This window comes from Rattus rattus, chromosome 9, assembly GCF_011064425.1.
Source record: "Rattus rattus isolate New Zealand chromosome 9, Rrattus_CSIRO_v1, whole genome shotgun sequence".
NCBI lineage: Eukaryota > Metazoa > Chordata > Mammalia > Rodentia > Muridae > Rattus > Rattus rattus.
Window position 1 is genome coordinate 14,531,989 of NC_046162.1, and position 22,063 is coordinate 14,554,051.

At 40.6% G+C, this 22,063-nt stretch overlaps 1 protein-coding gene across 21 annotated transcripts in view; it reads right to left on the reverse strand.

The window, feature by feature from the left end:
• Rbfox1 (RNA binding fox-1 homolog 1) overlaps positions 1 to 22,063 on the reverse strand; it is a 1,521,216-nt gene that overhangs the window by 16,856 nt on the left and 1,482,297 nt on the right. For 14 of the 21 annotated variants that reach the window (XM_032912758.1, XM_032912756.1, XM_032912763.1 and 11 more), the window contains 2 exons: positions 18,420 to 18,484; positions 2,340 to 2,392 (listed from right to left, as the gene is read on the reverse strand). In XM_032912758.1, coding sequence (XP_032768649.1) covers positions 2,340 to 2,392; positions 18,420 to 18,484 — 118 coding nt within the window. The remainder of the gene's footprint in view (positions 1 to 2,339; positions 2,393 to 18,419; positions 18,485 to 22,063) is intronic. The other 7 variants (XM_032912759.1, XM_032912751.1, XM_032912750.1 and 4 more) reach the window with 1 other exon arrangement.

A 22,063-nucleotide genomic window follows, 5' to 3' on the forward strand; every position in this document is an offset into this window, starting at 1 on the left:
TAGCCTTTCCCAAGAACCATCCTTTACAATTTTTTTTTAAAAAAAAATCCAGCAAGCCCTACAAGTCAAAAATTTGAGAATTTCGATTTTTTTTTAGTTCAATGCAGGGGACCAAACACAGAGGTTTAGTCGTACTAAGCACATTATCTACCACCAAACTCATCCTTGGCCCGGCTCACTGACATTTTTCTCAGGAAAACAGGGATGCACCTGTTGTTGCTCCCTGGTTGACAGCACTAGAATGCAGAAGGCCTGCCCTCTATGTGGCTGCTTTAGCAAGCATGTAGGCTGTGTAGGATGTGTGTGCATTGTGACTGTGCAGCCTGTAAGGGAAAACGCCCGAGATGACATTCATTTCATTGCAGATCTGCATTCTTATGTGAACTCTGTGTGGGAAGTAGGCTAGCTGCAGGGGGATCTGATTGATATGTGTATCTTTTCTTCCTGCTTGACTCAAACCTCCAGTTCAGATGAAACCTGATGATGCACACAACACAGTATTAATATGGCCCTCAGAGGGTCATCTTCAAACTGTGATCCACAGCAATTCATTAAAATGTACTGAATGTCCAGAAGAAGACAGGATAGGGGATAACCAGGCTGTGCTCATGCAAGCATAATGTTTTACTTCTTTATAGAAGTGTGTGCCAACCACTTGTTAATATAACTGCTTTTCAGATCATGGGAATTCGATTACTATGTACTTTGATATTTCCAGGTTTCTGTTTTTGATCCATGACGTCAAATATAGCCTGAGATACACTGGAACACACATGAAGTTTAGCAGGGAAGGTAGTGTGTCTGTATCGCCAATACAACCACAAATACCACTCACTCATATGTCAGTCTGTCATTCCTCCCAACGCCAGGCTCTTCCAACCCATCTCCTTTTTTGATCCGCTCTGGAAATGCTCAGTTATTCCTGAGCTCCAGGAAACTAGTTCTCACTCTTTCACTCTCAGAAATGCAATTAACAGTCCAACTTCCACTGTAAGGCATTAATGTGTTAACTGTGGCAGCACCTCTGACTGGGAGAAGCAGGGATTCATGAGCATAGAGATAAAGGAGGAGAGCAGCATTGTTAGCAAAGGAACTTTTGTAAATGGAGTATGCAGCTACTTTAGAAAATGAGCTTGTGGAAGTAAGTCATAGAGTAAAACCTCAACCCATTAATAATACAGAGAAGACCTTTATAGATGACCCAGTAGATGACCTGTGTGGCTCTGCCAGGAGCATGTCCCTAGCTCTGTCTTTCCTGTCACTCAGTCTCTCCAAAGACTCTGACTAGCTCCTGAAACACTATTAGTAATTTGCACCTTTGTTTTACTACTCCATTGATAAAAAATAACCGGTAACAGATGCATGATCTCTGTGCAGAGCTGGGAATATGGATGCTTTTGAACATCCGTGGTGTAATTTGCTATGGCTGTTATCATCCACTTTCCTTGGTCAAAAACATTCCATTGACGAGATTGTGTAGTGATTATCTGAGGTGGTTTAGGCTTTAGCCCTCCCCCATCACATACAATGAGAGAGAGAGAGAGAGAGACAGAGACAGAGAGAGACAGAGAGAGAGGGAGAGAGACTTCATCAAGGTACTATCTAGGCACTTATACCAAATCATTCCAAATATAATTGTGCAGAACCACATCAATGTGAAAATATAAGTGTTGTTTTGATGGACATTTCATGAAACGATTCTATTCACCAATGTTCTAGTTTCAAACACAAAATAAACCATCCTTTCTCTAAGTTCTGATATTTCTCTAAGTTGAGATTACGAGTTGAAGGAAAGGAAAGAGGATCTTTAACTAAAGGAAGGAAGATCCCCTTCTTAAAAGACAGATGTAATTACATTTCCTAATGCAACTGGCTTTGTGGATGCAGTCTCTTATGGCCAATAATATTCCATGAAGATCCTATATAATTCCCATTTCAATCTCTCTGAACTAGATACCATATGTCAAAAAAAAAAAGTCACTGGAGTCACCTTCCGTTCCTAAGCTCCCTTGGTCACCATTTTGCAACACGGGTACTGGTTATTCCATGAATTTTCTTGTGAATTTGTTCACCACAAGACTTAGTCTTCCAAACCAGGCATCGTTAAAATTAGAAATACAAACATCAGAGTATCAGAGTTAGCAAAACGCCTCATGTATTTTCCAAATGGCAGAACCTAAGAGCTTCAGCTACACTCAAAACTACATGGTCTCTTTCTCTTTCTAGAAACTAGACTTTCTACAGTGACTAACTGTAGCATGTGAAGAAGATAAAAAGAAGGAAAAAAAAAGGATACTGAGACTGAGGTGGGGACGTCAGGAAGGAGGAATGTCTGTTACCTGCCGAGGTGTTACAAGAAATTTCATCTGTTGCAACGAAGACGAACTGATTTCTGGAAGAGAAGATAAAATTCACAATACTGCTCGCTCAGGGGGAAACGTGCTCGCTGGCGATTGGTTCCATGTGCACAGGTGAAGGGTGGGGAGGGGGCTGCGTCTGCATGGGTGTGGCGAGGAAATGTGCTGATGGACCGTGGAATTGGGAAGCTCAGAAAGATCACAAAACAGGCATGCGGGACCACTTAAATGAAATCATGAGGGCACCGGGAGGTGGGCGTGTACAAGCTGTTGTGCCAGGGTATTAATTAATACTGCATGTTACTAAAGCATGCCAAGGTGCATGGCTAAGGCCAAGCTACTTGATGTTGTGCTTACATAGGATTTCTAATGCTAGATACATACTATGACTTTTTAAAACTAAAGACTATTATTAGGAAAAGAGTGTACCAGGACTAACTAGGAATATCATAACACTCCGTATATTATAATATACTATTCAAAACTGGTTTTAAAAGGCAAGAAAAATACTTTCATTATAGAAGAGAGCATTAGAAAACATTATATGAAATTAGGTTCTGGATAATAATTTATCAAACTAAGTTAATTTAGGAAGACAAAAATCTCACCAACTAAAACACCTATCTTTCCAAATTATTCTTTCTTGAGTGGTGGGGGGTGGGTGTGTACATGCAGTGCTGTACATGTGGAAGTCAGAGGATAAGCAACGGTCTTATTCCTTGCCATCGGCCTGGCTTGAGACAGCATCTCCTGTTATTTCCAGCTCTGTACACCCAGCTAGTTGGCCTGTGAGCTTCCAAGGATTCTCCCGTCTCTGCCTTCTACTGCACTGTACAGACTCACACCACTGTGTCTGGCTCAAAGGGTCCTTGATGGATTTGAACTCAAGTTCTTACGACTGCACAGCAAATGCTTTAACCACTGAGCAATCTCCCCACTGCGCTCAATTTAATTTGTAATGATGCATATTGGAAAGAAAACTTCAAAAAGTAAAAAAAAAATGCTTTTTCACTTTGATTTATTAAACACAGACAGATGATAAAATCCCCTTAAGGTGTTTTCCATGGTGGCAATTCCATGTAATGAGTTCACATGCAGAGGTACCATTGATTTCCCTAGAAATGTGATATCTATACCTTGCTGATTGGACTGACTCATTGAGATGGGCTAGGATTCTAAATGCCTTGAAAGCCTCCCCAAGAGGTGCTGGGCTCTCATTTGTTAGATTCTCCCTGTGCATGGGGATCAAGAACCCAGACAAATGCATTCTGGGGGAGTCTTGGTATGATTGCTTTTGTTCCAGTGTTACAAAGAACATCCAGCAATTGAGCATTTCATAAAACATCTTAACAGAGTTTTACTGTCACAGGAGGTGCACCTCTGAATATAAACAGGGATGCCTCTAGAATATTCCCTGAAACTTAACATTCTGTGAAAACTCTAGTTGCTTCTAAACCAATAAAATCCTAAAAAATATTATGTACTCTCTGAGAATACTATCTTCTATAAATCTAAAGTCAAAACTAAGTTCCTTTATCATCTATCTTAAAACAATAAAAGTAAGTTTGGCTGTATTTTTGCTACATTTTTATTATGACCCAAACTTTTTGAAACTTAGAAACTATTGAGTTTTGGATTCCCTAGGCTTGAGGAGCAATACAATTGATATATCGGAAAATGAAAGAGATATATGATCTAGAATTTGATTTGCCTTATATAAGAACTGGTGAGGTTTGGCATGCCTAACCTGAAAGTGAGTATTCTCAGCATGCATCAGACAAGCACTTAAAATGACCTTCATTCACAAGGTGCCTAGAACAGGAGCTCAGCCATAGCTGAGCATGGCAGCCTTGTCCACTTACAGGTTGGGCTCTTAGAAGAAGCATTCCCAGATGCATGCTGTGCTTAATTATTTAAGCAGAGCTCCCTTACTTGTAACCCCTAATTCTGTAATACTGCAAACATATATGTTGCTTCTGCATGGTTCCCTTCTAAGGTATAGTCTAAATAATCAGTGTCCTTGAACTGACCATCCTGTCTCCAATTTTATGTTATAATAACAGGCCTATGCCCCTACACCTAATTTTATGTAGTGCTGGGGATTTAACGTAGGGCTTCATGAATGATAGGTAAGCATTTCACCAACTGAGCTACAATCCCAACTCCTAGGTTGTTAGGTGGGCTGAGCTGGGATGATTGTAGGCAACCCACACATAGGTTAAGTTGTTAGTGAAAGAATAGGGAAAATTTCCAAAATTAAACCCAGAGGTATTATTTTAAAGTAACTAGATCTTAAGTTCTCCAGAATTTTATGCAATGTGTTGCTGTCTTTAAGAGTGATCTTTTGGACACCATGATTTTTAATTCTTAAAATGTCACATTTTTTTCTCCTGTTCCTCTCTCCATCCTCCTTTTTTTTTCTTACTTCTCCTGTCCTTCCTTCACTTCTCCCTTCCATCTTCTTTCCTTTTATTCTTCTCCTTCTTCTTTCTCTCCTACTATCTACCATTGTTTCTGGTAACCTTCTCTTATATTTTCTCTTTTTCCTTTTTAGTCTTTTTTTTTATTTTACATTTGTTTGTGGGTAAAGTCTCTTTACGTCACATAGTCTGGCCTCAAAGTTCTAGGATCAACAGAGTTTCTTGCTTGGGGCTTCTGAGTAACTGGGCCTGTCCCATTATTGTTTTTATAGTTCTTGAGTATATTGTGGAACTAAAGTGATCACATTTGCTTTCATAACTCACTTTCTAAAAAGAATTAGCTTAGCTGTCTTCCGTTAAGTAAGATGAAATCTCAAAGGTCTAAGACTCATTTCCAGTAGTGGCAGAGAGAAGAAAATGGTGCACATTGCTCTAGTATCTGGAGAACTTACAAGAGGCCTTTCAAAAATGATGACCAATTTGAGCATGAGTTCTGTGCTATTCTGCTTTATTTTCAAATACACATTCAGTACCAGTCCTGTTCCCTTCCAGAAAGATTCTCATAAAATGTCAGTAAAGTGCCTTTCTACAGAGCTCATCAAATATACAGGATCAGTCTGTGTGGCTACCTGCCTTCTAAGATTTTTCTTTCATTAGTTGGTTAAGAGTAAGATCAATAGGAACATTGTATCAAAGAAGCTCAAAGGAGAGGCCAATGTGATCACCAATAGAGGAATGGCTCTAATCTTCTCAAGGGTTCCACACTGGTCCCCATTACCCTTCGCTGTAGCACTTTACGGACATTTTTGTTCCTTCTACCCTGAAGGAACATTTAAGACATGAAATAGAAATAAATGTCCTATTTAGATACCTATATACAGGCCATGTGTTGATTTGTTCTATGAAGCCATTTATCCCAAATTACTAGAGAGCAAAGACAGGATGAAAGTTGTAGCTGGAAAAGTGCTGTCCACAAACAAGCTCAGACAGAATCAAATGATCTGAGCAGTGAGGGTGTAGAGCCACCTCTTGGGCTAAGAAAGGAGGATGGTACCATGGGCGCCATGTTTCCCATTCTTCAGACAGACCCATCCATTTAAAAGGCACCTGATGCCTTATTTTCAACAGAGTGGCCAGAACTTTCGTTGTAGATGATGGTGTCTGGCTGGCATTCTCAATCTTGGCTACATGGTGATTACCTAGGGGACTTATGATATTCTAGGCAACCAAATTATACCAAGCCCCACTGACTGAGCACCGTTGTGAATGGAGCTCAAGGATAGACTACTTCTACTTCCCTGGCAATTTTCACATGCACTGGAGTTTGAGTACGAGTTGTCTGGTTGAACGGTTTGTGGCTTGAATGATCCATAGACTCACAGGGAGAGCTCATGGGAGTGCTACCTGCTGGCTCTCCTCAGCTGGCTTAGCTGATCTGAGTCAGATTCCGACAGACACTCTGAACGCGATCATACTGTATCAATAGCCAACACTGAGTTGGTAAATCTTTCATTCCAAGTATGGAGAGCTATGCTCGCTGGGACTATAGACTCTATCAAATATGAATTAAGCACTTGCCGATGATGTGAGACTGCTAAATATCATTCATACCTACACATTCACTTCATCTTCCCGCACCCCCTCTTGTGATTGCTCTGATGAAAGATGAGTAAACTGAGGAAGGCCAGTTGAGGCAAAAGGCTAAGTGGTGGAGATGAAATACGAACACCATTATCTGGAACCCGGCCTCCTACCCTTCCTTCCTCTGAGATTCTGCTCAGGGGTGGTCACCTGGGCAGTGCTCTATCAGCAGTAGTAGTAAGCCCACCTCTCTAGGGAAACTTCCTATGTAGAAATACACCTCTGAATCTGCAGCTTCTCTGAGACAAAGTGATAGATATTTGAATTGCTCTTTGGGTACAATATGAGTGAGGACTGAGAGAAATTATTATAAGGATAATCAACCCCGCGATACAGAAATGGCATATATCATTTTATCCACTGACTTACTTCCATTTTAAGATGTTTTCCAGCCGTCCAGAGTCTATATGACTCAGCTGGTGGCATATTTAAATTAGTCTTGTGGCTTACTATATATCATTTTTATCTCTCACCCCTCCCACCCTAGGTTAAATCTCATCTATTTGCAATTTCTTTCTGAAAATAATTACCCTCTGACTTCTAAGTCTCAAGTGAAAATCATGTCCTCCTACTATGTCTCTAGGAGATTTAAAAAGCCAGACAGAGGTTAAAGGTGGGCTTCTGACAAGACCAGGTGAGGCCAATTGCAACTGTCCCTTCTCAAATAGTACCAGTGCTGTTTCGTGAGTAGAGGTTCAATTGTCTCCTCACTCTTTGGCTCCTTGATTCTACATTGTTATTGTTAAAAACTCCAGATCTGTGTTGCTTATAGTGAGTCTTTGTGAATCACATGCTATAGATGTCAAACATAACACAAGATTATGCATATTTAAAGCCCTACGGGATGCTGACTACAAAAATCCCTGCAGCCTATAGGTTGTTCTCTTGGCCTGACAGGTGGCAGCTGGAGTCCTCCAAGATAGCAACGGGATGAAGTCTATTTGATTCTACCTGTAAGTTCTGGGAAATCTTTTAGTCATAAGACTCAGAGGGTCTGGACCTTGATAGACCAAGGATTTGTGTGTGTGTGTGTGTGTGTGTGTGTGTGTGTGTGTGTGTGTGTGTGTGTGGGTGTATGTGTGTGTGTGTGTGTGTGTGTGTGTGTGTGTGTGTGTGTGTGTGTGTGTGTGTGTGTGTGTAGATGTTATAAGTCACCTTTTGGTGTTATTCCTCCAAATTTTACTTTTTACTTTTTGATGATGATGTTGATGACGACGACTTTTGTTGTTGTTTGTTTGGTTCATTGTTTGAGACATGCTCTCACTAGGTACTCCTAGCAGGTCTCAGGCATGCTTTACAGACCATTCTGGCCTTATGGGTACAGCCTGCCTCTGCTTCCTGAGGGCTAGGATAAAAAGAATCAAGAGGCCTGAATTAAATACACTTTTAAATCTACTTCAATTTATTCATATGTATGGACACACATGCCAAAATGAACATGTGGAGGTGAGAGGAAAAGTTATTGGAGTTGGTCCTCTTCTGCCATGTAGATCCTTGGGGTCAGGTCATTAAGACTGGGAACAAACTCCCCTACTCACTGATTTGTCCTGTTAGCTCCATTGGTCTTTCAGATGGTCATTGAGGACACAGTGCTAAGTCTGATGGTGCATGTTCTTAGGGCCTCTGTGACATTGGGGAAGGCCTGAACTAAATATGTCTGTCTTCACTCTCATAATTTCACGTGTGCTTCAGTTTTGTTATTTAAAGGAGAGTGAAAGAGCTGTTTTTAATCAGTGTTCAACATCTTTCCCGTTCTAAAACCCTACTCTGGAATGTTCAGATCCCAGTGAGATACACTGCCTTCATGGACAGTGGGATGTGACATATACAAATGAACTAGCAAATAACCAAATAAAGTAGAAAAGGCTCCAAAACGATATATCATGACTTCCTTTTTTTTAAAAATGTCGAATGTATGAAAGCACATTTAGAGTCACATCATTTAGACAACTCCTTTGTTTATGTTGTGTTAGTTAGGATTAAATTAAAAGGAAAGGAGTTGCCAGTTTTTCCTAAATTTGGCTGCTTGGATTTTGGCTAGTCATCTCTAAGGGTCTTTGCCTGACCTGGAGACTGTCATTTCAATCTCTCCCAGGTCTACCTTTCCACCTACTTTCAAATATACGCCCACTCAGACGGAACAGCTGAGAGATTCTAGAAGGCAGAGGGCTGTCATTATAAACTGAGTCTCATTAGAAACGTTACTCCAACTTTCAGGGCTTCAGTTTTATCACTGGGAAATGCATGTTCCTCACAGACCGTGAAGATTTAGCAGAAAATGAAAGCAGTGTGGGAGATATAGGATCCTCTTCTGTGTCACTTAAACAAAGGGTTGGGGGAAGAGCAGGAAGAGGTGATCTGGAAGCTGGATTTGTCCTGGAAAAGGTGAGTGTCATTCTTAGGAAGCTGGTACATCTCAGGGGACTCCATATCTGTTGAAAGTACACGAGAAGAGAATCTACATCCAAGGAGAAGCATGACTGTGTAGAAAATGTTTTTGAACTCCACTGGACAACACCACTTCTGATGGTCATGGCAAAGATAATGATATTTCGAGTGCTGATCTCAGGCTCCAGCTGAAGAGTTTCCATGCAGAACCATGTACATTTCTCCAGGAAGCCAAGGCCTTAGTGACCACTTATCTCACTTTAGAGATAAGGCAAGTGGAAGGCTGATAGTCTCTAACCATGCTCACATTCTCTCATGCATTAATTAACTGCACTAAGATTTTATTTTGGCTTAAACCTAACTTTGTGACTATCTTCTGTGTATCAGTGGCAAAGACTGATTAGCAGGGATATACATTAAAGACCATGAACAATAAATAGGAGGTCCTGTTTCAAATCATAACTTGGCTACATACAGACATAGGATACTGAGCTAAGCATAGAATCTCAACATGCTACTGTTGTGGTGAGTCTTGGATCTGATCAGACCAAAAATGAACTCATAATTTAAATGAAATTATGGCTGCCACCTCTTTCAAACCAGTGCTTAAGATGAATCATCTCTAAGCTGCCCATCACTCAGATATTAAGTATCAGCATATTGAGTTCTAGCATCCACCTCACGCTTAGTTTAATGGGTATGATTTGTCCTCTGAGAAGATGAAAAAAGCAAGACCTACTGACACTAGAAGAAACCAGATGTGGCTCCTGCAGGGTTTGTTTTATATCAATGACAGCCTATTATACAGCCAATGACAGAATCTTAACATGGAACGCTATGACCTTGGGGGTAAGAAAATGATAATTACAGCCACGAGCCAGTTGAAGCAGGTGGTAACAGGGGAACATATTTTGAGAGATGCCAAACATTTAAGAGGTTACTGAAGAAGGGCAAGTGGAGATGAGATAGTAGCAAGTGGGTGGAACCATGACTGGGTCATCGGAGGTGTGACACTCTTCTGTCATCTTGGGCTAAAGATGACATTTAAGGTAATTTCAAGGTAAATTATGAAGATAACAAAGGAGGGAAAATGCTTGGGCTTAATTGTTTGAACTCCTTTAAATCTATCCATCTATCTAAACACCACGTATTATTATGTAGCAAAACTAAGCCTAGATGTAATGCCAGACAGCTAGCAAACTAAGTCTCTTCCGCTCTTATCCAGCAACAGCCCATAGCCCTGCCAGGAAGCCGTTTTCTCCCTATTTTGTATGTTAGTTAAGTATGAAATGCACTACAGTTCTGAAGAACATTGGATTCCAGAGGTTACATCAATCACTGTGATTTACACTGGTGAGGAAAGTCATCAAGAGCCATTCATTTCTGTCAGATGACTTTTTGCATGAAATTGCTACATACAGATATAGCTACATACAGACTTAGATGTCACATGCTAATAGGGACTAGTTCTGGAAAAGGAGTCAACCTATGCTCTTAGGCTCAGAGCTCATAACTTGGTTTGATACTGTTAGAAGTAGTAGGAGAGAGTTTTAATGAAAAAAAATCCTCTAATTTCAAAAGAAAACAGGTTTAGCATATGTACTAGTGTCAACGATGCTAAGAGAAAGGAAAAATTACCACCAATAAAAAATAACACCCAAAGCAAAAATAGGATAAAGAAGTCAACAGTTTTAAATTTGTGTGTGTGTGTGTGTGTGTGTGTGTGTGTGTGTGTATGTGTGTAAATATATGTGTGTGCGTCACGGCATGAATGTATAGAGGACACAGAGTAGTCTTATATATACACTCTCCACCTTGATGTTGACTGCACATCTTTCATTGAACCTGGAGTTGGCTTTTCAGCTAGGCTGGCTGCAAGGAAGATCTATGGATTTGACTGTGCTTCCCAGTCTGGGATTATAAGTGCATGCCACCATGCCTTGTTTGTGTACAGTGGCTGGGTATCTGAACTTGAGTCCTCATGCTTATGCAACAAGGACTTTGCCCAGGTTGAGGGGGAGACATCTACAGATATTTCATGAGCTAAGATTATTCTGCCTTGGGATTGTTTCCTTCTGCTCTGCTTGATGGCTGTCACCTACCAAATTCACTATTTGTAATAGGAAGGGCTGACCCGGAAGTGGTGGAGTCTGTTTTCACCACACTTTTCTAATCTACCTCTAGGAATCCAAGATTTCGTAAATGTTCATGGTGGGGCCCTGATGGCACTACTTAAAAGATAGATTTCATTTGCTTTTTTCGTGGCCCATCAAGCCAATGATCTGCAACAGGAAAAGCATGTAATTAGGCCATGACATGACCAAAGGAGCTGTTAGACCTTGTCTTGTCACCTGCAGAAGTGGCTCCCCACATGGCTGTGACAGCCATGGTCTGTTGGGTTTGGAATGCCCTTAATTTCTCCCTGGTCCCTTGTTGGTCCAGCCTGTGGATTATAACAGCCCTATTTTTTAACGGCCTCAATTACGTATTCATTCAACAGTGCATAACACTAGCGAAGCCATGGTAGGCTACAGATAAAAGATAATTAGTTCTCGAGGCCAAATTTGGGCACATTTTACAGTATATGTGTATGTGAGGAGTGTGGAGTGTACGGTTGTGTGTGTGTGTGTGTGTGTGTGTGTGTGTGTGTGTGTGTGTTATGTATGGGTGCTTAAGTGTATGTATGTGAATGGTTTCTAAGTTAAAAAGAAGAGAAAATCAGGAACTAGGCCATTTCATAACAGTAGCATCGCACCCCGCTGCTCACAGTTTGGCATTCATGGGCCCAAACTTCAGGCTCTGTCTGCTTCCTTCTTTACAATTTCAGAATCATCTTACTTATTCTCAAATTAAATCAACAGAATCTTAAAGGGTATGTTGGGAGAAAATATAATTAGCATTGTTGTAACTTTTTGGAGACTTAGACTATAAAATCAGAATAATTTTAAAGAGACCGTAATATATGCATGTGCTTTACTAAAGAATTTGCTTTTGCCTGACATTCGAGTCTTAGATCATGGCTCTCTCAGAAATACCTTTCTTTTTAAGTATTCTAGAACTATTTAGAACAACTAACTTCTTTTTCTCTTCTTGAAAGGGTTACATGTCACTCAAAATGGTGACAGAATCTGTTATGGAAATAAATTTTCAATAAAAAAGGGGGGGACATAAAATAAGACAATATCCATACACATATCTATGTGGAAATGTGCCTGTGTGTGCACAGGAGCATGCACACACATATATGTTTGCTACATAGAGGTTTAGTAAAATCCTGAGTATACTTTCAGCAGTGGCTTGGGGATAAAAAAGGATATAAATAAAGACATTGGTGACTCACTCCTGCTACATTTCTATTATAAGGTGACAGAGAATCTTTTGTTTAAAAAAAATGAGAATTGCTCATCACAGTGACAGAAATGACTTAAAACTAAAACCAAGAACAATCTTGGTGAGCAGTTGTCACAGGCCAGTGAGGAAAGGCTCTTTTGCACTTCACTCCTTACCTGACAGTCAAGAATGACTTTATCCAACTGGGCCCCACCAGATAGTCCTCTTGGGTCTACCCCAAGCCCTCATGTGTTTGCCCTCTGTGCTCCGTTGACCTGGGAGCATCGTTTGTGATTGGCATGATCAAATTTTGTCATAGCTTCCCTAGATTATCTCAACAGTTTTTTCTCAAGAAGATTTAAATTATAAACAGGAAGCCGCCATGCAATTGTCAAGATTTATTTTCCCAAGACAGTGTAAAAGGGAAATTGCATATAAAATGACAGAAGAAGAAAAAAAGGTGTCATGTGTTTTTGTGGCCCATTCTTAGAGGAAGAAGATTTTAGCTGAATGGTAGAAAGAAGCCTGGGCAGAACTCAGTAGTTCCCAAAGAGAGAAAGAGAGAGAGTGCATGGCTATATTCCACTTTTCCAGCCCTCCTGCCTCAGGAAGGTAGTAAATACATCTGTGAACTTGAGACCTATCCTTACACGTGTCCCTAAGAACAGGCATGGGCTTGCTTCTGATGTCCTGGAATAGCTGAAATTCTTATCACACTAGGTTTGAAAAAGAAGAGGTGGGAAACCAGGAAATGCACCCACCCCCTCCTTTCTACTGACTGCTCTCATTAAACATCCTGCACAGTCTGTACATTAAACTCTATATTTTAGTGCATGGCTAGAAAAAAAAAACAAAGTAAAGTCATCAAGTTCAGATGGTACAGCAATTTTTGTGAAATAATCTTTCTCTAATGGAAAAAGAAAAAGTCCTGAAATGGTGAACTTTTTATTCATGATGCTCACTGATGCTGGATAGTGCCAAAACTAAATTTTCTATATATTTAAATTAGATAAGGATGCTAAGTAAAATAGTCTTTCTTTCTCTTCCTCCCTCCCTCCCTTCCTCCCTCCTTGCGTCCCTTCCTTCCTTTCTTTCTTATTTATTTTTGTTTTTTTTTTTCAAGACAGTTTTTCTGTGTAATCTTGACTGTCTTTGTACTTCCTTTGTAAACCAGGCTGGCCTCTAACTCAGAGATCTGCTTGTCTCTGCCTCTCAAGTACTGGGATTAAAGGCATGGGCCACCAGTGCCAGCCCATGGCTTATCGTGTTAAATGAAGCCGATTACTTCCAGAAAATAACTCCCAGGATAGACTGAGGGGCTACATAACTGGGAATAGACTCAGATGCCTCAGATACCTCTAAGGTTTTACCTAAGAATTTAGTTCTGACCTCTGTAGATTTCCTCATGGTGGAATATAAGAGAGAAAAAGATTGCCTTCTGCTCCCTTGACCTTGCTCTTTATCACTCTCTCCTTTCCTCCCTCTGTCCTGCTTTCCTTTCCTTCCTTCTGGCTTTACTTTCCTTCCACCCAGGGATAAGTACTATCCATTTCACTTCTATGTCTGTCTCTATCTCACATCCATCTATCCGTCTCCCCATCTACCTATGTTTCTATGTCTGTCTCTATCTCACATCCATCTATCCGTCTCCCCATCTACCTATGTTTCTATGTCTGTCTCTCTCAACTATATCCTTTTCAGTATGATACCAAGACATGTCTTCTTACACCTATTACAATTTAAGAAGGATACTAATCTATAATCTCTCTGGACCCTCTATTCCATAAAACCATCTTATGAGTTCCTGGTCTGAATGTTGCTTAGCACCCACCATGACTGCCTGAACTCAAATCCTGGCTCCTTTCTTCTGAGATTTCTCTCCAAATTCTTAGACGTTGCTAAGAACAGTGTAAGATAACAAGATTTTGCTTGGGTTTATTTTAGGGTGAGATATATGGAATTGCCAATATTATTCTTTCTTTTCCTATCATATAATAACAATGAAACTTTCAGGGCTCAGAAAATGAGGAAGAATACATTGACAGCAAAATCCTATCTCTTGCAGCATCTTTACTTAGTCTAAGGATGCCTATATGGCCTGGTTCTGCACAACTACGCCAATACCACTCTGTCCTGTGTAGATCTTTAGAGTGAGTAAATGCTTTGTAATTTCAGTTGACTTTTAACGATCATCTCTTATCCAGAAGATCTCTTTACATAATTGTGAGGATTCCATTTTATTTGTGTTCCAGAGCACATTTTTCTTGCTTACATTAAAAATTTTTTATATTATGAAACTCAAAAACCCTCATTATAATAAAAATGTAAGAAAATATATTTAGGGTAAAAAATATTTCATAAAAATCAATTTTAATATAAACAGATTTCCTAAAAGTGTCAACTGAGAGACAATAATTTTCCATTGAGCACATTATTCTCATCTGCACAGAACTTGATAGAAATCTTCTTTCCTAAGTGATAGTGTTATGCCTTGATTTTCAGTATCATGTCCTACCTTACTTATATAAAATACTATATTTTTTAAAAGAAAAATCATGTTTTAATTGATATAAGAAGTATTCCCTGATCCAACCAATATTTATTGTTAAACTTGACAGTAAAGCATTTTGTTCTTAGTTCTTTTCTATCCACTCTGTGTCTAACTGCTCTCTTCCCTAATGTGGAGGGACACTTTCATGCACCAATCCTTAAGGAATGTTAGAGTGTCAGCAAGCAGGACAAGCATGACCAGGCTTCATCTTCCTAGGCAGAGTGTTTTGTCAATGCTATATACACACCGGATATTCCCCCACTATGAGTGGCATAATTCGTTCCCCTCTTCCCACCTCCCAGTTGGACAGCCAAAAGATGCAACAAGGACCAAGCCATAAAACACAAAGAACCAAGAGCCAATCAATAAAGAGAGACCTGCACCCCAGGCTTATTCCAAGCAAGCCATTCATAGAGCTAATGTGATGGACCTGTCCAACCCAGCATGTATATACCACAAACACATTAGCAACACCGAGTGGCATGCAATGACCAGATGACCACAGGCCCCACCGCCATGCTCTGATTGGTTCAAGCTCATAAAACAATCTCCTTTAGAGGCTGGACAGTTGGCTTCCATTACAACAAAGCAATATATTAACCAAATAAAGAATTGATCAGGTCAAGTGTTTACCAAATGCTTGTAAAAAGTTAAAGAATGCTGTTCACCTATCCCCACTTGATTCGTCAATGAAGCTATGATGTTACCTAAGTTCAATTCAACCTTTGTGACTTGGGAAAAGATGATCATCATTCAGAATTTCAATACCCAGAGACTTTTGGGCTGCTCTATGATTGTCAACATGTGATCATTTAACCAGGAAGATGATGGACAGGGAGCTGCAAGCTGAAACCCTTCCGGGCAGCACTGAGATTACTGCTGTTAATGCTTCTCAAAGGGTTCCTGAATCTTTAAGTTTAGAAGGGTGAAGTTTGGGTTGAGTGAAGACAAAATCCTACCAGTGGATGAGCGTTGGGGTGGGGAAGCAAAGCACACTTGTCTTCCCTTTGGAGAAGGCTGAAGAGTCAGTCACAGCGAAGGGATATTGCTGTTTTGCTTTTGATTTAATTGACAATCAGTGACTCTTTCTCAAATATTCCCCACTTGGCTGATTTCCCTTCAAGTTTGAAAGGGTTTCTTTTGGCTCAGAAGTTTTTGTCTTTGTCTTCCCGTCTTCCTGAGATGGGGAAGGAAGGGTCTGACCCTACAGATGCTGAGAGTATAAAAGTGCAACAGCTTAGCACGGCCCTGCTCACCTTCTCCATCTTTAGTAGAAATTCAAAAGCTCTTCTGGCAATTCCCCATTCCCCCCGACTGTATTTTAATAAAGCTCCCTCCTTGTCTGCAGTGATTAAAAATAAAAGGTACCACTGCTTAATCGTGATAAATCAAACCAGAAACCTTATTTTAGAGATTGTTTTCTGGTAATTCACCTATTACTGAATTTACCTCAATGAATAATTCCATAGGTGACAAGTATTCTGCTCACAATAACGTTAAATAGAGCCAGTAATCAATTTCCACAGCAACCAAGAAGACCTAATGTGCAAATATCGCTAAGAAACAGCAAGAGGCCAATTACATGGAAAAAGAATATAGTTAGTGGGTTCCTTCGTCTGCAACTCTTCTACTAAACTGGGAATTGCAGTTATTAAAGATTTACCAATCCAAAAATGAGGGTAATTTTTTTCAGTAGAATATATCACCAATTGAAAACTCTCAATAAATTTAAAATTGTAGGTTTTATATAGATATTTTCATATATGGTGTTTCACAAAACAGAGAATTGTCACTGTTTTAAATGGGTGCAGGGGGATACGGTGAGCCTGCTCAGTAACTCTAAGAATAGTATTAAACGCTGTTGTTTGTTTGTTTTTTATCAAGTGTCTAAATTAGTCTTATTGAAGAAGGCGATTTAGAGTCTATCCTTATAATTAACCTTCTTTCAACTTGGGGCTAAATGCACTTATTCTTAGGAGAAGCAAGATAAACACTCAAGGAAATAAATCTGTTTAAGATTCTTATAATTATGCAGCAGGCTAAAGTTACTATGATTATAATTACATACAAAGTGGGCGTTTGAGAATTTAGCATCTAGAGATATTTTCATAAAATAATTAAGGGCTGTAGCTGAGCCTCATTACAATTGAGACCGTGTGGATCTGCAGTGCTTGGGATTTAATAACATTTAAGCCTTTTCATTTGTAGAATGATCTCAAGTATTTCAAGATTGTCATCATTTTTATTAGCCTTCTTGACCCTCTCAATTGTCCTAACCCGGTGTCAGAGAATACTGAAGATAACAATTTACATGAAGCATCTTGCATCTTGCCAACTGATGATTGGATAAATGGATAATTCATGTATTTAAAAGTGTGTCTGGCCAGTAGCTTGGGTTTCTTTTTTTTTTTTTTTTTTTTAAGATTCTCTACAAATCAGAAAATGGGCTACGAGTGCTCACAAGAAAACAGTGAAAACTCCTGGGTGTAGTCAGACAGCAAACCTCGGTTCATTTCTGATGAGTTTGTGTGTGGGGCTAAGTACGGCCTCTTAAATTCAGGGATTTCTTTTGCTTTATTAAAGTGCAGGAGAATTCTGCAGCTGCGGCAGTGTAACAACCCTTCCTGTGAGAAATGGGATAGGGGTGCAGGAAAAGTGCACCACAGCAAACGGAGAGGTGATGCATGGCTACAAGCCAGGCGGGAGCCCAGTGTCTTCTGACAGTGTCCTTTCAGGGGCCACACCCCTTGCCTGCTTGCTTACCTGTCTGACCCAGCATGCCTCAGCCACACATGCAAATCATTACCAATATTATTTTATTCATGAAACAAATCCTCAAATTAAAATAGTCATCACGAAAATAAGCGCCCTCCAGGACATTCTTGCATGCAGGGCATCTGAACATTCACATTGATGTCCTCAGAGAACAGAGCCAGGAAATCGCATTCAATATGGAAACACACGCATTTGGGGTTTGTTGGTTGGTTTACTGCCCTGCCCCCGACAGGGCACCTGTATAGAAATAGCTATAACTGTTTTAGAAACCATCACATTGCCAAAGCCTGGGGACCAAGGCATTCACACACATCCATCCGGAATTCTGCACTTGTCAAATACACTTCTGTACCTCCAGCTGCCAGTCCTCATGTGAGGTGTGCAGTGTGAATGACAGCTGGCTTAGGTTTGTAAGTTTGGGCACCGCCCACAATGGGCACCGCCAAGATCAATGAATGTCCTTATGAAAGCCAGGTGTACTGCTCGTCCCTTTACGTTCAATTCAATGGAGCAGGGCGGAATGCGGAAACGGAAGGGAGCCTTTAGGCTTATTCCCTTCTCGTCTTCTTCCTACGTGTTAAATGAGACTGTGGTCTTACAGAGAAGGCCATACGAAGGTTGTACTGTAGTGTGTGTGTGTGTGTGTGTGTGTGTGTGTGTGTGTGTGTGTGTGTGTGTGTATAAGATACATGGATACAGGAATAAGGAGACCTGAAAAATAGCTATCCAGGGACAGAGCAAATGTTCTCAGTCTTACAACAGACAGGGTGAGGAGTTCACAATGAGCAAGGCTTAAACATCCATCTTCTCTTCAAGTAGCCTGTGTAGCACTTCGCCACAGGCCCTAACTTTTAGGGGTTTCCTCCTCAGTAGTCATGCATTGTTTTCAAGCAAGACCAGATAAGAATCCTGCCCCACCAGCTGTCTTCAAGTCATCTAGAGAAGGAAGACCCTTACCTGTCACTGTAGGCAGCGGCAGTGGCAGGGGTGGGCTGGGCGTAGCGGTATGCAGCGTAACCACCCTACAATGCAAGAAAAGAGGAGGCTTAGCAATGCAGAGCCCAGCTCAGTGACACCCAGTGCTCAGGAGCCCACACCAGCACAGCAGGTACCCAGGTCCACCCATCCAAGTCTGAGGTTAATGAAAGCTTAGTAGCAGAGCAGAAGTCAAAAAACACTGAAGAGAGAGGAGGTTGAAGATCAGGCCTGGCTGTGTGTTAAAGGTTAGAAATCCTAAGCACATCTTCGGAAGGCAGAGCCCGTGCCCTTTGAAGGAAATGCACCTAAGTATTAATGGTGATAGTCTCAGGGAGAGGATTTAATATTCTTTCTACTTTTCTGAACTTTCCAGGTTTTCAGAAATGACCATGCTTTACCATAACTTACCAAATATTAATCTAAACTTTTATTAAATAACCTGTGATCATTTATAAAGAGTAAGCACGCTCTTGCTTCATATTGACTGTAGAAATCAGATCCCTAAAGTTCCTTAGTAATTGTCTGTGTGTGTGTGTGTGTGTGTGTGTGTGTGTGTGTGTGTGTGTTATCATTTAATCATTGATGGTTTTGTAGAAGGCTTTATTAATGTTCCATAATTACTACAAAGTAAATAATTATCAAAAATTGTCTTCTCAGCTGAAAATGTAACACATGTAACAGGTCACACATATCACACAGCTACAGGTCACATACATCATACAACTACAGGTCACACAGCTACAGGTCATACATATCATACTTCTCACATACATTCTGATGCAGAATTTGGCTCAGGGGAGGGGAATATGATAAAGCCTTCCAATTTGTAAATAAAATCATTAAGAGAAAAAAATTCTGCAAGGGAAAATAATTAACATTTAGTTCTGTGTACCAGTAATTGCCATTGTTCAATTAAGCAAAGAGGAAGCACAAATGGGCTTCCTGAGGAGGAATTGTGTGCAGTGGAGCATTGATTATCAAACCCAGTCAAAAACTGCTTGCTCAACAGACCAGGACAATGTGTCAGCCACCCTAGAATGATCTCAGCACAATTACAACACTGGACCCAATGTCCACAGGCAACAGGGGCTTATTCAGGTTCTAATGAGAGTGCACAGCATGGTGATCTTCCAAGAGATGGCTTCTCACCCTCACTGTGAGGGGCTAGCTCTGGGTAGAGTTATGTGTCTGAGGATTGACAACTGCAAAATGCCCAATGACAGGAGGTCAAAGTTGACAAGCAACATACATGTGGCCTTATACACAGGGATGAAACAAGGCTACAGAAGTAACTTTAAACACATAGGAAACAGCTTCCAATAGTTTCTGCCACTGTTTCTCACTAAAATCCTCCAGCATGTACCAAGAGAGCCAGTTTTTCTACGAGGAAATTTATTCTTTGGATGAGTTTTAGTAAAGACACACCCAAGACATCTTGGTGGATAATCGCCAATAATACAGAGCCAGGAGTTTTTGTGTCAGCTTTCCTTAAGGAAAAAAAAATGTGTAATTTAAAACAAGAAAGGTCTTAGCCAGACACCACCTGGTGCTCCAAACACTGTGTTCTCTAATGAGGGATGGGGGAGCTCATTAAATGTGCTGAAAAGTCATAAAAACAAAGCAGGTGTCAGACCAGAACTGAACTCCAGAGGAGGACGGCAGGCCAAGGAGAAGTCAGGCCAACGGTTTCGAGAGTTGTTCTTTTAATCTGCCTCACTGTTTTTCTCAGTTTCATGATATATCAGAATGATATAAATATGCAGGTATGTGCATTAAATTTAATGAGGTAGACAGGGTATGAGCAGCCAATGGCTGTGAGGCATTGACAGCAATTGGATGAAGTGTGTCTGTCTGTCTGACTGTCTGTCTGACTGTCTGTCCAGATGCAGAAAAAAACATAAAATTATATTAGTTTCTAAGTAAATTCTAAACCGTGTGGTTCAGATTATACATCTTTCTCTCGAGGTTCGCAGAAGGGTCTGCCTTGAGAGTAGGTAGGATTTAGACAAATGGGAAACATGTCTACAGGGCAAACAGCAGTAACTAATATCAGTTTCGCTGCCTACAAGGTTGGTGTTCATCATGGGAGTGTAAATGTAGCTATGGATGCCTGCACCATATTTTTAAACATATTTTTCTCTTGTTAATTTTAGTTTTGAGATTATAATTTCATTATAACATGTCTTCCTTCCTCTCTTTTCTCCTATGGAAGGTCAACTGTAAAAGTTTGCTAATGATCTTTCTCTGCTACATTTACTCATGGCTTCACCACTGAGAGGAAATCAGAGTCTATAGCAAGCAGGCATGCGTGGTGGTCAATACCTTGAGGTTATTTCTTTTACTTGGGATTTTTGCTTTTAAGTATTCCCTTTTATTTTGCTTTGTTGTTTGAGACATGATCAAATGTAGCACGAGCTAGCCTCAAACTTGCTATGGGATTAAGAACTAACTTGAGTTTCCAATAATCCAGTCTCCTTCACTTCAGGTCCTGGGATTACATCTGCGTTCCACCATGCCTGGTTCGTGAGGAGCTGGAGATCTCCAGGGTTTCATGCATGCCAATCAAGCACTGCACCACTGGGCTACAGCCCCAGCCAAGCACAGGTTTTAATTTTTATTCATGTGTATTTGTGTGAATTCATGACATTCGCATGTGTGCATGTGCTGACATAGGTCAGAAGATGAAATTGGACCCTGTGGATGTGTAGTTATAAGCAGTTGGAGCTCTCTGAGGTCAGTGTGAACACTGATCCTCTAATGAGCAGCTAGCACTGGCAACTGTGGGGCCATCTTGTCATTTTTAACAAGTATCCTTCAGACTCAGTGCCCTAGTCTACCAACATGGTTAAAGGAAATGGTTTGGGCCTCAATAAACAGGTCACATAGCATGAGAGTGATGTTCTGCCCATGTCTGGTCCAGAATGGTGGCCAACCATCTTAAGTATTTTCTTATCACTTGGAATGTGAAGACTATAGTTAATTGACGTTTCAATTTACTTATCTTTCATTAATTTGATTTGCTTTTGCCTTGTCATTTATATTGTGATACTAGGATCTAGTAAATGCTGAAGAAATGCTACACCATTAAGCTATTTTCCAGGTCTGTCATAAAGACAAGAAAGGAAAAAGAAAGAAAAGACTTGTTTACTTTTTATTTTGAGACAGCGTCTTATAAATATAATGTTGGCCTTGAGCTGATTCTGTAGGCCAAACAACCTTTGAACTTGTTGACCTCCAGTCTCTACCTCCCAAACCCTGGGATTACAGTTACACAAGACTGACTAGTTAAATGAATAAGTCATTGTGTGTTGAATGAATGTTTATGTGTGTGCAGCTGTGTATACCTGAGAGCTCATGTGTTTGGAGGCCAGAGGAGAACCTCTTCAGGCACTCTCTCTCCTCTCTCTCCTCTTTCCTCTCTCTCCTCTCTCTCCCCTCTCTCCCCTCTCTCCTCTCTCCTCTCTCCTCTCTCCTCTCTCTCTCTCTCTCTCTCCTCTTCTCTCTCTCCTTCTCCCCTCTCTCTCTCTCTTCTCTCTCTCTCTCTCTCTCTCTCTCTCTCTCTCTCTCTCTCTCTCTCTCTTTCTTTCTCTCTCTCTCTCCCTCCCTCCCTCCCTCCCTCTCCT